This window comes from Agelaius phoeniceus, chromosome 9, assembly GCF_051311805.1.
Source record: "Agelaius phoeniceus isolate bAgePho1 chromosome 9, bAgePho1.hap1, whole genome shotgun sequence".
Lineage (NCBI taxonomy): Eukaryota > Metazoa > Chordata > Aves > Passeriformes > Icteridae > Agelaius > Agelaius phoeniceus.
Genome location: NC_135273.1, coordinates 13,533,024 through 13,550,031, shown reverse-complemented (window position 1 = coordinate 13,550,031; position 17,008 = coordinate 13,533,024). Strand labels below are relative to the sequence as shown.

Genomic DNA, 17,008 nt, shown 5'->3' with positions numbered 1-17,008 from the left:
CTGCTCCACTGTCTTGCCATTTTGGATCAGAATCCTGCGTTGTCAGTACTCCAGGCTCCTGTGGATGGCAACAATGACTCAGTTATTATGAACTGTTCTTTCGAGGTTGGTGTGCTTGTGTATGTGTACACACACGTGTGAACTGTGAGAGCACTTTTCAGACCCCACCCACTCTGTGGAGCTCTGGAGGGGGTAATGGACTGCAAGGAAGGGTGCTGGTGAAAAGCCAGCCCTAAATCCATTGTAGCAAGGCCTGCTCTATTGTGGGGAAGACCCTTTCTTTTACGTGTCACAGGAACCTGGGAGTGTTGAAAACTGCTGTGCAGCACCAGATGACCCCTGCCGTCACTTCGTGGGTGACAGGTGCTCCCGACTCTGGTCAAGGATAATTAATGAGCATTAAATCACCTTGCTGTTCACCTTCCTTTGCAGGAGTGCAGTACCTAGCTGGTGTTGCTCCAGGTGGTGAGGCAGATGTTCTGGTTACCTGGGATCACCATCCCCACCATTAATTGTTCACGTTATTAATGAATGCTCAGATCAGGTGACGTTGCTAAGCGCAGATGGGAAGATACAGACCCGGGAGCCGGTCGTGGCGTGGCGAGGGGGTGTGGGGGAGGGCAATTGGCACAGGGGGAGTCCCAGCGGCTCCCGTTAATGAATTAATCCGCTAACGAGGGTGGGCTCGGCGGCCCGTGCCCCTCCGGTCCCGCAGCCGCCTCCTCCCCCGGAGGGGGCAGTGACAGGCAGCGGCTTCTGCCCCATGTGACTGGGGAGCGGCTGCCCCGTCCATGGCTTGGCCTCCCCCGGGCAGCGCAGCTCCGGCTCCCGGGGAGGAGGGGCGGGAGCTGCTGCTCCATGGGGAGGAAGGGCAGCCCCCGATCCCCCCAGGCGGAGGGGGGATCCCGGGCCGCCTCCCCCCCCTCCCCGTTCTGGGCCTTACCTGAGGAGCTGCTGCTCCTCATCTGCTCCTACCTGGACGCGCAGGCCTTGGGCCGCCTGGCCCAGGTCTGCCGCCGCCTGCGCTTCCTCAGCAGCCGCGATGTCCTCTGGAGGCGCATAGCCCGCGGCTGCCTCAACTCCGGCTTCACCCAGCTCGGCACCGATCTGTAAGCGCGGCCTTCCCGGCGGAAGGGCGGGGGGCGGCGGCGGCGGCGGCCCGGAAAGGCCGGGGATGCCGCGGCCCAGCCGGTTGCCAGGGCCGCGCTGCGCTCCTGGCGTGGCCGCCGCTGGGCCGCGAGGGGCGGGGGACGCGGGGCCATTCCCGAAGCGCCGTTGCGCCGCCCTTTCCCTGCGCCAGGAGGGGCGGCGAGGGCGCGGGAAGGGCCTCCCTGGGAGGGAGCGGCCGATGGCGCACACCAGGGCGGCGGGGCCCGGCCCCGGCGCTGCCCGGAGGGGTTGGGGGAGGCGCCTCTTGTCCCCGCGAGGGAGCGGCGAGGATGGCGGGGCTTTCGCGGCGTGTCTCACTGTCAGGCCCAGCGGGAGTGCTGGAGCGTGAGGCCCTTTCCATGTCTGGAGAACTGTGTCCAGTTCTGGCCTCCTCAGTCCAAGACGGGGAGCTATGGGTGAGGGTCCAGCGGGGGCCGCAAAGAATGATAAGGGGTCTGGAACATCTCCCCTGTGGGGAGAGACTGTAGGAGCCAGGCCTGTTCAGTCTAGAGAGACTGAGCAGGATCTCATCAATGCATATAAGTGTCTCAAAGGCAGGTGTCAGCAGCAGGATGAGTTGCAACGTCCATAAACTAAAACAAAGAAAGTTTCACCTCTGCATGAGGAAGAACATTATGCTGAGTGTGGCAAAGCGCTGGAACGGGCTGCCGAGGAAGGGCACGGAGTCTCCCTCTGGAGACATTCAAAACCTACCTGGACTCATGAAATCTGCTCTAGGTCACCCTGCCTTGGCAGGGAGGCTGGACTGGATTATATTCAGAGGTCTTTTCCAACCCTAATAATTCTGTGATTTTGTGATCTTCTCAGTCCCCAGGCCCCTCCAAACACTGAGGCTTGGGGGCTTCAGGCTGGGGGAGGTTGGAACACGAGGAGATGGATGGAGCTGCTGTGTGCAGCTGGCATGGATCCTGTATGCCCACACGCTCTCCCCACTTCTGAGCAGTGATCTCTGCCATGGTCTTGAAAACACTGCAGAGAAGAAGCTACAAGGGAGCAAGGCCTGGGACGGCATCCTGGGAAAAGGCTGGAGAGTGGGCTTAGTGCATTTTTGGGTGAAAGAGCTGTTGTGGGCCCTCAGGAACATGTGTCTTAGGTTCTCACAGAGCAGCTTGCTGGTATAAATGGTGATGGCTGGCACAGAGAAAGTGGCTCCTGTTCTTTTCATGGCTTCTGAGTTTTAAAGTTTTGTGAGTAGGAATTGAGGTTTTTTTCCTGGGGTCTTTATCTTTCCCCCAGTTCAACAGCACAGCACAGGTTAGGAATAGGGTCAAGCCCTCTAGGCTTTGCAGTGTGCATGACACCATCTTCTTAGATGAAGTGCCTTTGGGGCTTGGGCCTTGGCAGTGGTTGGTGTTGATCCAGAGTTTGCCTTTCTTCTCTCAAATTTGGCTGTGTCCCAAATGCCACTTGAAGGCAACTTCACAAAGTGGGTCTTCCTTCCTCATTTAAGGATCCTAAGAGAAGTTTGTGTTCTTAGGATCTACAAATTCCTTCCTATGGCTTCTCTTTAGCTGCCAGCATGGACCTTGTTTGTCATTCAGTGACTCAGTATTGTTTCCATAAACACTGTGCTGACATGACTCAAAAGAAGGGATGGTGAGTTTTGACCCCTGTTTTGCTGTCTGATGTTGCCGTCTCATCAATGCAGAGACTTTAGAGAAACATTTATTGCTTCTGCTGGCAGGAGCAGAACTTTGCTGGTGCTGAAAATTCTTGTGTTGGGTTTTCAGACCCTCTCGGTGTTAACAGGTTGGAAGTTAAGCACAGTTCCCTTGGAAGTCAGGAGGAATAAGCACTGTGGAATGGCTGTGCTTTGGACTCTTGTCTACTGTGATATATGATTTTCTCTCCTGAGGAAATGAAGTTCTGTATTTTTCATTAAGAATAAGGTGATACTCCGCTCCTTCAGTTGCAGGAGGGATCAGGTGTACAGCAGAGCAGGTGCAGTATGTGTAAGGACCACCACTTCCCCCTGCAGAGGAATGCAGGTCTATAAACAGCTACAGAAGAGATTTGCTAGGTCAGAGGGCTTCAGAGAAGGGAAGGCTGCTTGAGTTTTGAACTCACAAGGATTTCAGTGCTGTTGGATTTGCTATGAACAGGTTGTTTTTTTTTTTTTTTTAGTAATTCTAGGATATACTTTTGTGCTGTGTCCTATTTTTAAGTTTTCCTCAAACAACTCCAGTACTGAGAGCTGCTTTTAGCATTGGTCAACACTTCCTTGGTCCTGAGGAGTTCAGTCATAGGTAACACACTAAGTTGCATTACAAGTGGTTGTGAAGCAACCTTGAGATATATCTGGAGGATGATTCCTTTAATTACTTTTAACTTCATATAAGGCTCAGACAGTCTCCAGTTCCTTGAATAATATATCAAATCCTAGGGAGAATACCTGAAAAACAAACACTTGTTTTCACAGGGTGGAGATCCAGCATCTGGGGGCAGTTGCAGGAGTTTTATTCCAATAGGGTAGAGAGTTTGGCAACAAATACAAGGCAAGGGCATACTGCAGAACCAGGAGGTCTGGATATCTGAATATCTGCAGAAGAACCAATATGGCTGCATGTGTTGAGTCGTACAATTGTAAAATTTGTACTGAAATTTTAGTACAAAGCTGAAGAAGAGTTTAACAGTCTCTGTGGCAGCTCAGGCGTTTTAACTAACCATGTCTCTTCTGTAGCACCTGCTCCTCGTGCATGTCTCCAAGATCAAGAGCCATCTCCCAGATTGCTGCTCTTGCAGTTGAGGGAGTAAGATTTGCAGAGAGATACTGTATTTTATTTGAGTAGTCAGTATGAGTTGGGGAGGGAGTTTAGGCAAGCTTCTGGGCACACCATCCTTCTTAATAGCAATTTTAAGTAGAAACCTGGTAGATTGCTCGTTGAAGGTTAAATTTGAGCTGAGTAGATATTTAAGCTAAAATATTACTGTGAAAATAGAATGGTGATGAAGATGTTGGATAGCTGGACCTTCTTGATAACTGTGCTTGCTTAGTGATATGGAATAACTCTTGAGTTTGTCAAACTTGGCTTTGACTCACTCAGGAGCTGAAGCTTCTATTGCATGTGCTGGCTAATGTTGCATGAGGTGAACACTAGTTTTTTCTCTTGAGAGGTTTTTGTGCAATACTGTGTGCAGTTGAGAAAGCAAAGGCTGGAACCGTTTATGGTTAATATACTTAATGAAATAACATGCATGGTTCTCACATTAGATCTTAAACTGATGGTCCCTGGGAGGCTGGCATAAGTTAAAAACTAGTCTAGGGAGTATTTACAGTTTAAGACAAAAATCCATCTCAGAATAGTTTGATCATTTCTGCTGTTAAGTGGCTTTTGATAAGCCATCTGTTAATGCTTTGTAAATAGCAATAAATTTCAGCCTAAAGGAGATAGCTGTGAAACTTAACTCCTGCCCCCACTTTCCCATTTTCAAAAAGGTGATAAACTTGAAAATGACACTCTTTCTTTAAAATGCTTTTTCTGTTGGGTATATCTTCAGATAATTGTCACAACAAAGATCAGAAGTAAGAAGCTTTATCTTGTATGTGAAAAAACTGTTTGAACAGTCAGCTTGCTTATAAAACTTCTTTCTGCCAAAATAGGAAAGAGGTAAGATTGATAAGAAACTGGTTGCAAACCCCCAGCTGTTAGCAGCATGGAGAAGAAAAATAATAGTATATGTAAAACCAAAATTATTTAATTTTTAAAATTGTCATCCTGACTACATACTTTTAAAAATTGCCAGCTGTGGTTATCTCTGGATACATGCTTGTGCTTAAACGATATTAAACTAAGTTGGTAATGATGTCAAAGGAAGATGTGGACTTAAGCCCAGACACTAGCTGTTATGCTGAAAGGCATATTCACAATATTGACAATCTCTAATGTTTTCACTTTCTGGTAGATTCAGCCAAATGGGAGGCACAGATGTAAGCCAAGTTAAGTGTTTAAGGCATGGATTCAATTGTGCAGTTGTAGGAGAAGAAAGAAGTTTGCTTTGAGGGATGTATCTGTATACTTCATTCCTTTGGCAGAGGGGAGGGAATCACGAGGTTCACATCCACCTGAGTCACTGTATGTTAGGGATGGTAGGGGCTGATCTGGAAGAGTTCTTGAAGCACATTCTCAGTGTTAAAAATGTGCTGTTTCTTCGTTGAATCAGCAGTAACTAAATGCTAAATAGGATATTGTGTCACTCTTATGGAAGTACAGAGTGGCTTTACATGGATGTGCTTCTTGGCATCTGAACTGTGAGTCTCTCTAGATCAGATGGTCAGTTTTTCTGTATAAACAAGTTAATTTTATGTATAGACCTGCACTGCTACAAGACCTTGTCATGAGGGTGATAAAAAAAGAGTCCTTATGCTAAGATTTTTGCTTTACTCAGTCACAGGAGCAGCTGAAGTAAAAGTTGAGCCATGTCTTCACGATGTAAGGTGAAAGAAGAATTTTTTGTTTCAAAAATGCGTGGCAGCATATCACAGAAAAGTTAAGGCTTAACAGCACTTTCTGCAGCTAAACTCTAGCTGAGTAATAACACAAAGCCTTTGGGGGTTTTGGTGATATAGTGATATTACAGTTGTGTCCTGTAGTCTGTGGCTGTTTTGCCAGCTGTTGTACAGGCCCAGCAAGAGCAGTCTGTGCCCTGGCGAGCTTGCTGCCTAAATAGCCAGGGTAAACAGGGGCTGGAGGGGAAGGAGAGGCAGGGAGATGTCAACCAAGCTGCCCTCTGTGCAGCAGGTCAGTGTCAGAGCCAGGAATAGCAGAGGGTGCTTTAAGCCTTTATCCAGGGCCTGCTTGCTGGACCACCTTGGACTGGAGAAATCGGAGAGGCAAAGAGCTCATTGTAAGGTGATTCTTTATTTAAGGCATGGCAGAAAGGAGTAAAGTTGCAGCTGGGCTAAACTTATTTCCTCTTTGTTACAAAGGAATTTTAGAGGGCAGGTTAAAAGTTGGAACCTAAATAGCTTGACAATTTGCTCTTTGTAATGTATTAATAGACATCAAAATATGAAGTGTTCCACTGCATGTTTTCTCCCTGTCTTCTGTTCTGCCTTGCCCACTAGGATCATGGTATATTCTCCAGTTCAGAGAAGCAGACTCATTAATGGACAGATTTATCATCTATGAGTATTTAAGAGCTTGTGTAAGCATTTTGGTGAGTTAATAAAAGCTGTGTTTTCTCCAGATCTTGGAAAAATGTATGTACCTACAGGAGCAGGAAATGGCCAATCTCTGCAAGTCAAATCCAAATGCAAACTGCAGCAATCATAGGAGACCTCAGCCTTCACCACTGGAGGGGGAGGGAGAGTGAATGCTTGTAAAGCTGCTTCAGTTTCCTTCATCTTTTAAAACTTGTTTTAAAAACAAACTTTCATTACTTTAAGACAGAAATGAAGAAGGCAATGAACTGCTGCAGATGATGCAGAGGGGGATACTCTGGGGAGGATATTGCAGTAACAAAAAAATCTTGGATGAGGGAATGCAGCTCTTGCTTTGTGCTGGAAAAGTCAGTGGTTTTCATAAACTGGCTGTTACATTTATTCTTACTCTGCCTTAAACTGTTAGTGCTGAGCAGGACAGATCTGCCAGGACAGCTCCACAACCTTGAAACTACTGCTTTTTCTGGGAATGTGAAGTTGTTTGTAAGAGTTCTTTGAGGCCTGCCTACCCTTCCCTTAAGATCTTCGCTAGTACAAAGAGAAAGAAGAATTTTATGTAGTACAGGGCTTAAAATATGTGTGCTTTGTTTGTTGCTGTTACCCCTGTTGGACTAGATATGGGTTATTTCATTCTGTCCAAGTACTTCCTTGACAATCTACTCTTTCAAATACATTTCACACTTCTTCAGCAGCTTCAGGTTTTCTCATAATCTTTCCAGAGCAGTGCATTTTTTGAATAAGCCCAGATTTTCTCCAAAAATCCTACGAAACTCTCCGAGAGAGTCCAAATCCTGACAGGACTTTCTAGCCAGCATCCCATTGCAGTCACTTGTAAGGGAGAGGGCATCTGGTGGCAGAGTGGCCTGGCTCAGTCTTGGTGGTGGTGATTTTTTGGGAAGCCTTTGTGAAAGTGTGTGTCCTTGCTGTGTGCACAAAAATTTGTTAGCACCTCTGAGTATTATGACAGCCTCTGCCTTCTTCATGAGGTGACTTGTTGACAAGAGCTGTTTGGTGGAGCAGTTGACAGCTTGGTAACATCTGAGATGGCACAGACACACCAGAGGAAGCAAGGAACATTGAGGAACAGTCAGCAGAACTCTTTTCCATCTCAGAGTTATTTGAACCCATCTCCCATAGGGATAGGGGAGCAGAGGGGACAGGCTGAACATGGCAGTAAGCTAAATAAGGGTCATGTGCTTAAGGAATTCAGTTGGAATTTTTGTCCTGGAAGAGACATTTAGCAAGCCAACCAACTTGTTGAGGACAGTAACAGGGGCTCCTGACATAAATAGCTTTTCCCTCCTGGCTGGCTGTTGGTGGCCCATGACTTGTAGCTGCACCGAGACCCTGCGACTCAACAGGTGTGTCCCGACTACACAAATAAGTGCAGTTGGTCATTGTGTTAGCCGGCCTTGCCACAGGGCCAAGGTTGATAGTGGGGCTTAGCCACTGTGACCTGTTTGTTCTCTCTATGACCCTTCCAGTCAGGCCTCAGGCAGGCTGGTGACAGCTTTTATGCAGACAGCAGATTTTGTCCACAGAAGAAATTCAGTCCCAGCAGGTCTCTGCAGACTTGCATTTCCAGATGAGCTCTTCAGTACTTAGGATGTAGCAAAACATGAAGGACTTTGGTGGGTTAGGGTGCCCCATGCAGCTGGGAAAATACACAGCATGACATGTTGGTGTTATCTTCTGTAACACGGCCTATGTTGTTGCAGGCACCACTGTTTTGGCACATGCTGAAATTGTAGACAGCCAGCAGAAATCTCCCTGGGATGCAGCACAGCACAGACGCTCTTGCTGTTGCAGAAATACCATTTCTGGTGGAAAAGGACTTCAGATCGGGAGGGGATCATTGAAGGCAAGATCTGTTGGAGGTGAAGCTTTAGGAGGTGGTATGCCCTGGCTGAGTGATTCTTTCATTGCTTTCTTTTGGGGCCCAGGCCAGCAACTGCCTTGGTACCTGAGGTCACCTGGGTCACTTGGTGCTGTGTGGGGACAGTTCCAGTCTCTTACTTCAGCAGCTGGGAAGTGGGCTCCAGAAGGAATATTACATTTCTTTTGGTAACTCTGCCAAGAAAGAGAGGAAATTCATAATTTGAGGAAAATACTTTTTGCTTTTTTTTTGTAGAGTGGGGAGAGGTAGGAAGGGGGAAATGAAAAATCCTTTATAATGGGTTGCTTGGGATGATTTTTATCCTGGAGCTCCCTCTCAGGCTGTAAGAAATGTTTACCTTCTCTTCCTTAGTATAACCAAGTCTTTGAAAAGGGAGCCTCCGTCAGGAATGCATGCAATTGGAAACATGCATTGGCTCAGGTCATGTATTGCACTATGATTTGGGATCCTGACAGAGTGCTTTTTGGTGGTAATTAGATAATAACAAAGGCAGACTTGTATGTTGTGAGTAATGTAACTTTATCAAATATTGATAATTGTGATGCCCTAGCAGAGGTGTAAGATGACACACTCTAAAGGGCTTTAAGAACATTTTGCTTGAATTTCATTGTGTTTTTATAATCAGTGTTCACTCATTCCTTCATCCTGTGTTTCCTGCCATCCTTCTAGGATGCTGGACTGTACCTCAGTTGCTTTCTGATTCAGGCCTGTGTAGGTCCCGCTAAAAATACCAGTCTTTCCTCAGTGAGTCGGCCTTCAGCAGTCTTGAAGTTCACTGTTGGGTGCCTTCTCTGGGAACACAAATGCCAAGATCTTGATTTCTCAGAGTAGTTAAGCAGGTCCTGAATTTTAAGCCTATGGCTTAGTATTTTTCTGGATTGTATACTAAGAAAGATCAAGGTATTCATTGGCCAGTGGATAGTGTTCCCTCCATAGCATTTTGTTTAACATTTGGCTTCATATGGTGGTTTAGTCTCCTGAATCTTTGAATGTTCAACACAGTTGCTGAAGTAAGAGGTACCTAGTTAAGTCAACCACTCGGTGCAGATGTGTGATGTCTGTTGATTGCCTTGGTCATCATGGAAAAATTCTTAAAAGTTTGCAAGTGTAGAAAGTGTGTTGATCATGACTGAAACAAAATAGGCTCTTGTAGGGGAGAAAAGGAATTTTTTAATCAAATTGTTAAGTTTATATGGTGATGACATTTTTAACTTTCTAAGATTTGAGAATTGTTCTCAGGCATTGCAGTGATACTCATCACATTTTTGATGCATTTTGGGAATTGCTCTGGAGGGATGCTGTTGAGGAAGCAAATCAGGTGATCAAATTGTATCTCAGCAGTTGATTCCATAGCTGGGCTTGATTTAAGCTCTGGTGTGAGGGATCGAATGTCTCAGACCAGCACTGCACTTCAGCATTTGCTGCCCCATAATTTGCAAAAGGGAGGGATGTATCAGTCCAATTTTCTACATCATCTTTCTCCATATCATCTGTCCCTTTTCTTGCATCTATTTTGAATAAATAAAATGTCTGGGATATAAAATCAGGATGCTTTTAAGACATGTTTAAATTAGCTGGATCCAGAATTGCTGTATGGAGGAGGAAGGCTGGATGAATAATATATCTATTAAGAATAAAACAAAAAAAAAACCAAAACACCACCATGACCATCCCCTCCCAAATCCCATCAGACCTCCCCTATATATAGTCTCCCCACCCAACCCTCATCTCCTCCAGACAGGAACTGTTGATATGTGGGAAAGAATGAGGTGTCTGTTTCAAAAGTAACTGCAATAGTGAACTGGGGCTCTGGGCTGAGCCAACACGTGACTCTTCAGAACTTCCATTTTCAGCAGTAGGAGGGTCAAGGCCTGCTAGAAAAGGGACCAGCAGGTCCCTTTGGAGGAGGGAGCAGCCAAGATGGAAGCTGCTTTTTTGACCTTGGAGTCACCTTTTTCAGAGCCTTGGAAATTACATCGAGTCTTAGTAGGGTTTATGCATTGAGCTCAGAATGTCTGGTTGGGCCAGCATGTGTTGGGAGGGGGATGTGGCATGAGTGTGTTTTCCATCACTGTGCAAGCTGGTGACTTGAAATCTGTATGTGGGGAGAACTTAACTGAGGGTTGAGCGTAGGGAGGAGAAGTGTTTTGGAGTAATGAATGGAATTGCATGTAGGCGGAGAGCCTGAACTCTGTCTGGGAGAGTAATAAGCAATGATGAGAGTGGATCTGACCTGACTTTTTGGTACTGTGCATTCCTCATCTCACACACTATCTGGCCTCATGAGCTCTTGCAAGTGCTCCCTTTAAAAAAGGAATTCCTCTTCTTGCAGCCTAGTCTAACTATTTTGGTTTTGTTTGTTTGTTTTTAAATGGCTATGAAAAATAAAAAGCCTGTAGCTTTCTAAATTCAGTTTTAATTGGTGTGGCTCTACTGATCATAAACGTAAAGTTGCAAAGCTTTCTGGAGGATGAAAAGCTTTTCTGTGTGTGGTTTCTGTTTTTGTTTAAAATGGGTCACATGCCCAGGAATGCAGTCAAATTATAATGGTGACTAAGTGCCGGAAAGCATAGAAAAGAGGAGGGAAGGGTGAGCAGAAAAAAAGGAGCCTGAGGCTATGGAAGGAAGGCTGGGAAAATAAGAATCTGGCCAGACCCCAGGGCCAGGTTAGAGATTCCTGCACCCATTAACACAGGAGATGTTTATTTACAGGGAGCTAATCTTTGTTTTAAAAATGACAGAGTACCCGAAAATGCTACTTTTGGGAAGTGGATTGGAGGGGCTATAGGGATGGGAGGAAGAAACTGGTCCTGATGAGGCACCAGTTCCCATCTCTCAAGGATCTTCCTTTCTCTCTATGTATCTGGCTGTGTTGGCTGTTGAGAAACGCATGAATGTGGGATAAACTCTTGCAGTCTAGTAAATGTAACCCCTAGTTACAAAGGATAATTTCTAGAGTTTCTTCTTGTTTGTATTTTCTGAACTTTTCTATCTAAGCAGCTCCAGTAAGGATTTTGAATAATTAAATTTATGATATGAGAAAGATGGGAGCTAAAGTTGCCATTCCCCATGTCTTTAATCAACTCTGGATCATGAAAACAAAACAGGTGTTGAACAGCTGCTTGAGCTGGGTATATTCATGTAGACTCTAAGGAGACCTTGGTCCCAGGTCTCGTGGTACTTACTTTTTGTCACATCTTGAAGAGTATTGATCTTGGTTTGTCTCAGCTCATTCCAATAACTTTGATTTGTAGTCCAGCAATAGTCTTATCAATAGCTTTATCTGACTGTAAAGAGAAAACTTTCCAGCGATATGCTGGTGGTTTCTTTCTGTGTTATCTTGTTTGGATTACGTTTTGTCTGAACCTGTGCTGCATTCAGTATACTTGGTCAAGTCTTGATCATATTTCAGGTTTGTGATCATCAGAGGTGGCTTTCTTAGCTGGTAATCCCTCACTCTTGTCAGTGTTCCTTTCTTGTCAGCTCTCATGAATGTCCTCACTGTAGTGTGGCACTGCACCATCAGTGTGTGTCAGTTCACCATTGTGGAACCAGGGTGAGAGCTTACCTGTGGCCATCTTGAATGCATTTGTTGTCCAGAAGGCATCAGCCCTGGTTGCTAATCTCATCTCTCCTCTCTCTGCAGAGCTCCTGGCATTCCAGTGAAGGAAAGGGTGAAGGTATCTCAGAACTGGAGGCATGGACGCTGCCAGAGGGAGACAGTCCTGAAATGGAAATGCAAGCAAGTGGCTCCTTCCTCTTCTTCTTTGTTATGTGACAGCAGCTGTGGGGCCTTGGGTGTGTGCCTGTGCCCTGAAATGAGGTGTTTCCTGCTCTTTGTGCTCCATGGGGTCTTACAAGTGATTGTTGCTGGTTTGTTTTGGGTGTTCCTGGCTAGCTGGGTGTGGGATAACCTGAGTTGCTGCCTTGCCCTAGGGATTCATGCTGAGTGTCAAGAGTTTCTTTCTTAGTAATTTGAATTTGTCTTTGTTCTGATCTGTACAGTTTTAGCATTTAGCAGTTTTCACATTTAGCAACCTTTACTACAAACCGTTGCATTCATGTCTACTGCTGTATACCAGGAGCAATCTTTTGTCCTGCTCTCACAATGAGCCCACCTTGATCCCAGATGTGGACTTAGGTGTTCCCTCAAAAATGCTTTGTCTCCCTTGGTTTATCCTGGATTCTGATTTGGATGTACAAATCTAAAATGCTAATTGCCATTCATCTGCCTTTTGCTCTTCATTTTCATGCTTCTCTCCTTCACTTAAAAAAAAAAGTATATTTGACATTAATGATAGGAGCTTGTTGTTAAATGCTTGTTTGCAAAGGTGTACTTGGCTTTAAAAGCAAAGCATACGATAGGTCTCTTGTCTGAGCTGCACATTGAAATTTTCAGCCTTCAGCATGTTGAAATTTTCAGCCTTCACATCATTGAAATTTTCAGCCTTCACATCATCAGACTGAAGGAAAAATGAGAAAGACTGTGGTTTGTTAGCTGCTGAAGAACAGGGACCTTCTACTGAGCTTTCATGCCTTTTTGTGCTGTGTAGATTGAAGTGGTGCATAATGTGCCACTTCTTGCCTAGAGTCCTGGGAACAGCTGTAATGAGCAGAGTGGGTTTTGGTGCAGGTTGTATACCTGCCTTTGAAGTGCTTGCAACCATCTGTGAAGACAGGCTCTGTGGATGTTAGAGATCATTACTAAACCAGCTTCCCAAGTGAAAAGGCAAGGACTGATTTAATGAGGCCACCATCCAAATGGCATCTCCTAATTTTCATTTATTCTGCTTCAGATTTTTTACTTCTCCTTATGAAAAAGCCATAGAAAAAGGTAAAAAGCTAAACTTCTGCAAAAGGAGAGCTGCAGAAACTGGCTGTAGTCTAGGTAAGCTGGATATTCACTTGCTTTTAGAGGACTGCGTAGGAGTGGAGGAAGGAAGGGGAAATCAAAGCCTGCCTGAACCCAGAGCTCCTGCTCTAAAGATGCCTCTTACTTTTTCCATGTATATGATCAAGTCCCAGATGAATATTATAAACTCAACTACTTTGTCCATGTGATTAAAGGCCTGTTACTGGAGATGAATACAGTCAAGCTGGAACCTTCTGTCTAATGAGCAATCTTGTCCTCTTAACTTGTGTCTAGTTGTTCATTGTGATGTTACAAGGTACGGCTGTGTGTAATGACTCTGATGACACAGAAAATCGTGACCTCTGAGGATAAATGATCTAAAAAAAAGAGGGAGACAGGTTTTTATGAGAAGCCCCACTGCTTTCAAAGCCATTTGTTCCTGAATAGTTTGAAAACTGAAAGGCTGCTCTGTAGAAGGGCTCTGGATTTGCTCGGTGTTTCTGTGGACATTGGTGCGCTTGGCAATGATGGCAGAGCAGAGACAATCTCACACATCCATGCCCCACAGGACATGAGTCCCATGTCTTTGTGTCTGGCCTCACTATATCCAGAAATCGTATTTGCTGATTCTCTGTTGGCTACAGAAAAAAGCAAAATCTGGAGAAAAGCTCTCACTGCCTAAGTGTGTCTTGTAGCCTATTTTCTTCTATATTTTGGTTTTGTTTCAAGAATAAATAAACTTCTTGAGATGGCAGACTTAATTCAGATATTGCATGAGTGTCTTGTCCTCTTCTTGATCTCCCAGAAGGTAAAGCATATTTTCCATATGTAACATCAATCTTCAGAATACTTTGGAATAGTTTTTTTGGCTCCACTGCTCATGGCCTGGAATCATACAATTCCATACAAACCTGCCACTGTCCCACATAAAGCAGTGGGTAGAAAGGGCGTATGGGCTCTTCCAAGAGATGGGCAAGAGAAACCAAGAGTTTGCTCTACAGCTTATGGCTCAGCAGGGGAAGAAGTGTGAATGTAGAACAATATGTCCTCTGTATGATAAGCATAAATTTCTTGGGTAGCCTCAGAGTGCAGGAGGCAGGTGACTTTCTGTCTGTAGGAAGATCTGTGGTATTTTGGTGACATGTACCCCTGCTTAGAGGTGTGTGGAACAGCGGCAGCTTTGTGGTCTCTGCTGGGCACCAGCAAATATCAAGAGTGACTGTTTGTACCAAAAGCCTCCCACTGAATGCTCTCTTAGAAATGCTCAGCATAGCTCACCAACACCAGTCTAGTTGCTTAAAAAGTACAGAGCTCATGTGCAGGTTTGGGGGCCCTTAAGTATTTCCTATCTATGTTCACTAGACTTTTGGCCATCTTCTCTTTCAGAGATTCCATGCTTCCTTTTCCTCAGCTGTGGGTTAGAAAAATGCCAGGAGTGTAATCTTCTTTTTATGTTGCTGGAGAAGCTTCACTAGTAGCTGTGCTGCTATATTAAGCCCTGCTTTTACATGTCACCTGCTGCTCCAACTTCACTTTTCTTGAGCAGACATTTGTTTTTGTTGATATGTTTGCATATGGAATTTGTTTTCTTTTTCTGTGTGAGGTTGTTTTGTTTTGTTTTCTTCTCCCCACTCCTGCATGCTCCCAACCTGCTGTCTGTTTGCAGTTTGATGCCCTGGATGGAGCTGGATGGCGAGTATCTCTACCTGTCTCAAGCGGAGAACATCCAGGCCTACCAGCTCTGTGCAGAGGGGACAGGTTTGCAGCGTCACCCCCAAGCCATCTTCTCTGGCCACCAGGAGGATGTGTGTCGCTTTGTTCTTGTCAACTCCCACATTGTCAGTGGAGGGGGGTAAGTTGGGTGAATGAAGGAGCCTGAGGGTTCTGTTGCTGAAGCTGGAAAGATTCTGTGTAACTCCAGGCCAGAGCAGAGGAGCCAGTTTTGCTACACAGCGTCCTCATGCTTGGCTGTGATCAGCTGCTGCTGCTTCCTCTCTTATAATTTTGGTTCTGACTTGAAAAAGCTTCTCCTGCAGCAGTGAAGGAGCTGAGTTTCATACCGTTGACCTTAAAAAGTGTCCTTTGCTCTGTAAACTTGTGTTGATGTCCACAGGATTGTTGAATTGGGAATGACTGATCAGGCAAACCTGACTGCTATGCAAATTTCATTTCTTTCCCTGTTAGAGCCAGGGTAGCTAGACTGTTCCAATAATCAGTACTGCCGGTTAGCTGGGACTGCATTAGTGCAGGAAGTTTTCTAGAGACAAGTGTGTGTTTATTAGACCCATTGATATAATTGTGGAGAGGGGAGAAACTGCCAGGCCTTCCAGCGCACACACACTTCTCCAATTCATTTTGCATTTCACTGGACTTTTAGAGTTACAGCAAGTGACAGGACTTTCATTAATGGCTAAAACTATAAAAAATATGCACAACAGTTAAGCACAGAATTGGGAGAGACAAGCATGGCTGTCTGCCCTGGGTATTGTGAGACTTTCCCCTGTGAACTATAGACCAAAATTCAGGTGAAAATGAAGGCTTGCATTTAAAATTCCAGTAACTGTGTTGGTTGAAAAAGGTCTAAATGTCTGGGTAATTAATTCAAAGCACAGCACCCTGCATGGCTGCTCTGAAATGAATGAAAAGCTGAGGCTTGGACATGGGTGAGAATGTCCTCTCACTTGTTCCCTTACTCCAGCCACTCAGCATACAGACAGGATTCTGGCAAGCTCAAAGCGGTAGGGGGAGGAATGGCTGCTTTGCTATAGTTTCTGCAGCTTAACACAAAGTGAAGGGTGGAAAGATAGCCAGGAAAATTTTCACGTGCATCAGATTAGGCTTTAACTGGCCAGATGTGAAATTGCAAGAGAACAGGTGATGTGTGAGGAGTGGAGGGTTAATAATGCTGCATGAATTTCAGCTCTGTCAGAGACCGGTCCTGGTCTTTTTGTAGCACTCCAAAGCATTAGTGGAAGGTGCATGTCCAAGAGGTACAAATTCCCTGCCCGTGATTTGTTTTTCAGAGATGGAAGTATTGTCCTTCACAAGCTCCATGGCTCCTACAGTGTCAAGTTCTCTGCACATGAGCAGGAGGTGAACTGTGTGGACTTCCAAGGCGGCCTCATTGTCAGCGGCTCCCGGGACCGAACGGCGAAGGTGAGCAGGGAGTGTTTCAGCAGCTGCAGGTGCTGCTGTAGAGGTGACTTCAGAGGTCTTGTGCCATGAATATTTAAGTGTCAGCAGAACTGTTGTGAGCCCTGTACTCCTTGCAGGAGGAATGCTGACTGTCTTGGCTCATGTCTCTGAAAAGATGCTTGCTCTGCCAGGCTTGTTAGAAAGAGATTTGGCAGTAATTTACAGCATCAGCTGCTGCCTTAAACTTGGAAGTGCAGAAGGCAGCAGCTGATGTTTTGCTTCTTTCCCTGTACATCCATCTACACTGTAGTGGAAATCCATGCCATTTAGTGTGAAATTTGCTGTATGGATCTCAAACCCATCCTTGTTTTGTGATTTAACATTGCAATATAGTTTAACATACTCTCTGCTATATATTCAATCTCTGTAAAGGATAGGATGGCTTTTTTCCAAATCTATGGTTATTTACTAATTTTTTGGTTTAGTTATCTGTGTGGGGGTTTTCATTTTTTTTTTTTCCCAATGGTTCTTGGTTTGCAAACCAGGAATGAAGTTAGACTATGAGAATTGTTTGCTCCCATTTTTCGCTTCCAGCTGGCATCACTGGGTGCTGTCACATAATTTTTGGCTGTTTCTTTTTGGGGCAGGACCTTGTTGATTTTTGTCCTTCTGGATCTGGTTGGCAATGCTTTGTTCCTGTGTGGACCTGGAGAGTTGTTCATCTGAGCTGTAATCAGCTCTTTGATCAGTTTAGGAAGCTCTACACAGATGTTTCACCCTTACCCTGCTAGCA

General features: G+C 45.2%; 1 protein-coding gene across 2 annotated transcripts in view; it reads left to right on the top strand.

The window, feature by feature from the left end:
* The first annotated feature begins 614 nt into the window (after nucleotides 1-614).
* The window catches only part of FBXW4 (F-box and WD repeat domain containing 4), a 59,498-nt gene continuing 43,104 nt past the window's right edge, over nucleotides 615-17,008 (top strand). For both annotated transcript variants that reach the window (XM_077182966.1, XM_054637039.2), the window contains exons 1-4: nucleotides 615-1,109; nucleotides 11,875-11,970; nucleotides 14,747-14,932; nucleotides 16,104-16,236. In XM_077182966.1, the coding sequence (XP_077039081.1) occupies nucleotides 859-1,109; nucleotides 11,875-11,970; nucleotides 14,747-14,932; nucleotides 16,104-16,236 (666 nt within the window). In that variant the 5' untranslated portion in view covers nucleotides 615-858. The remainder of the gene's footprint in view (nucleotides 1,110-11,874; nucleotides 11,971-14,746; nucleotides 14,933-16,103; nucleotides 16,237-17,008) is intronic.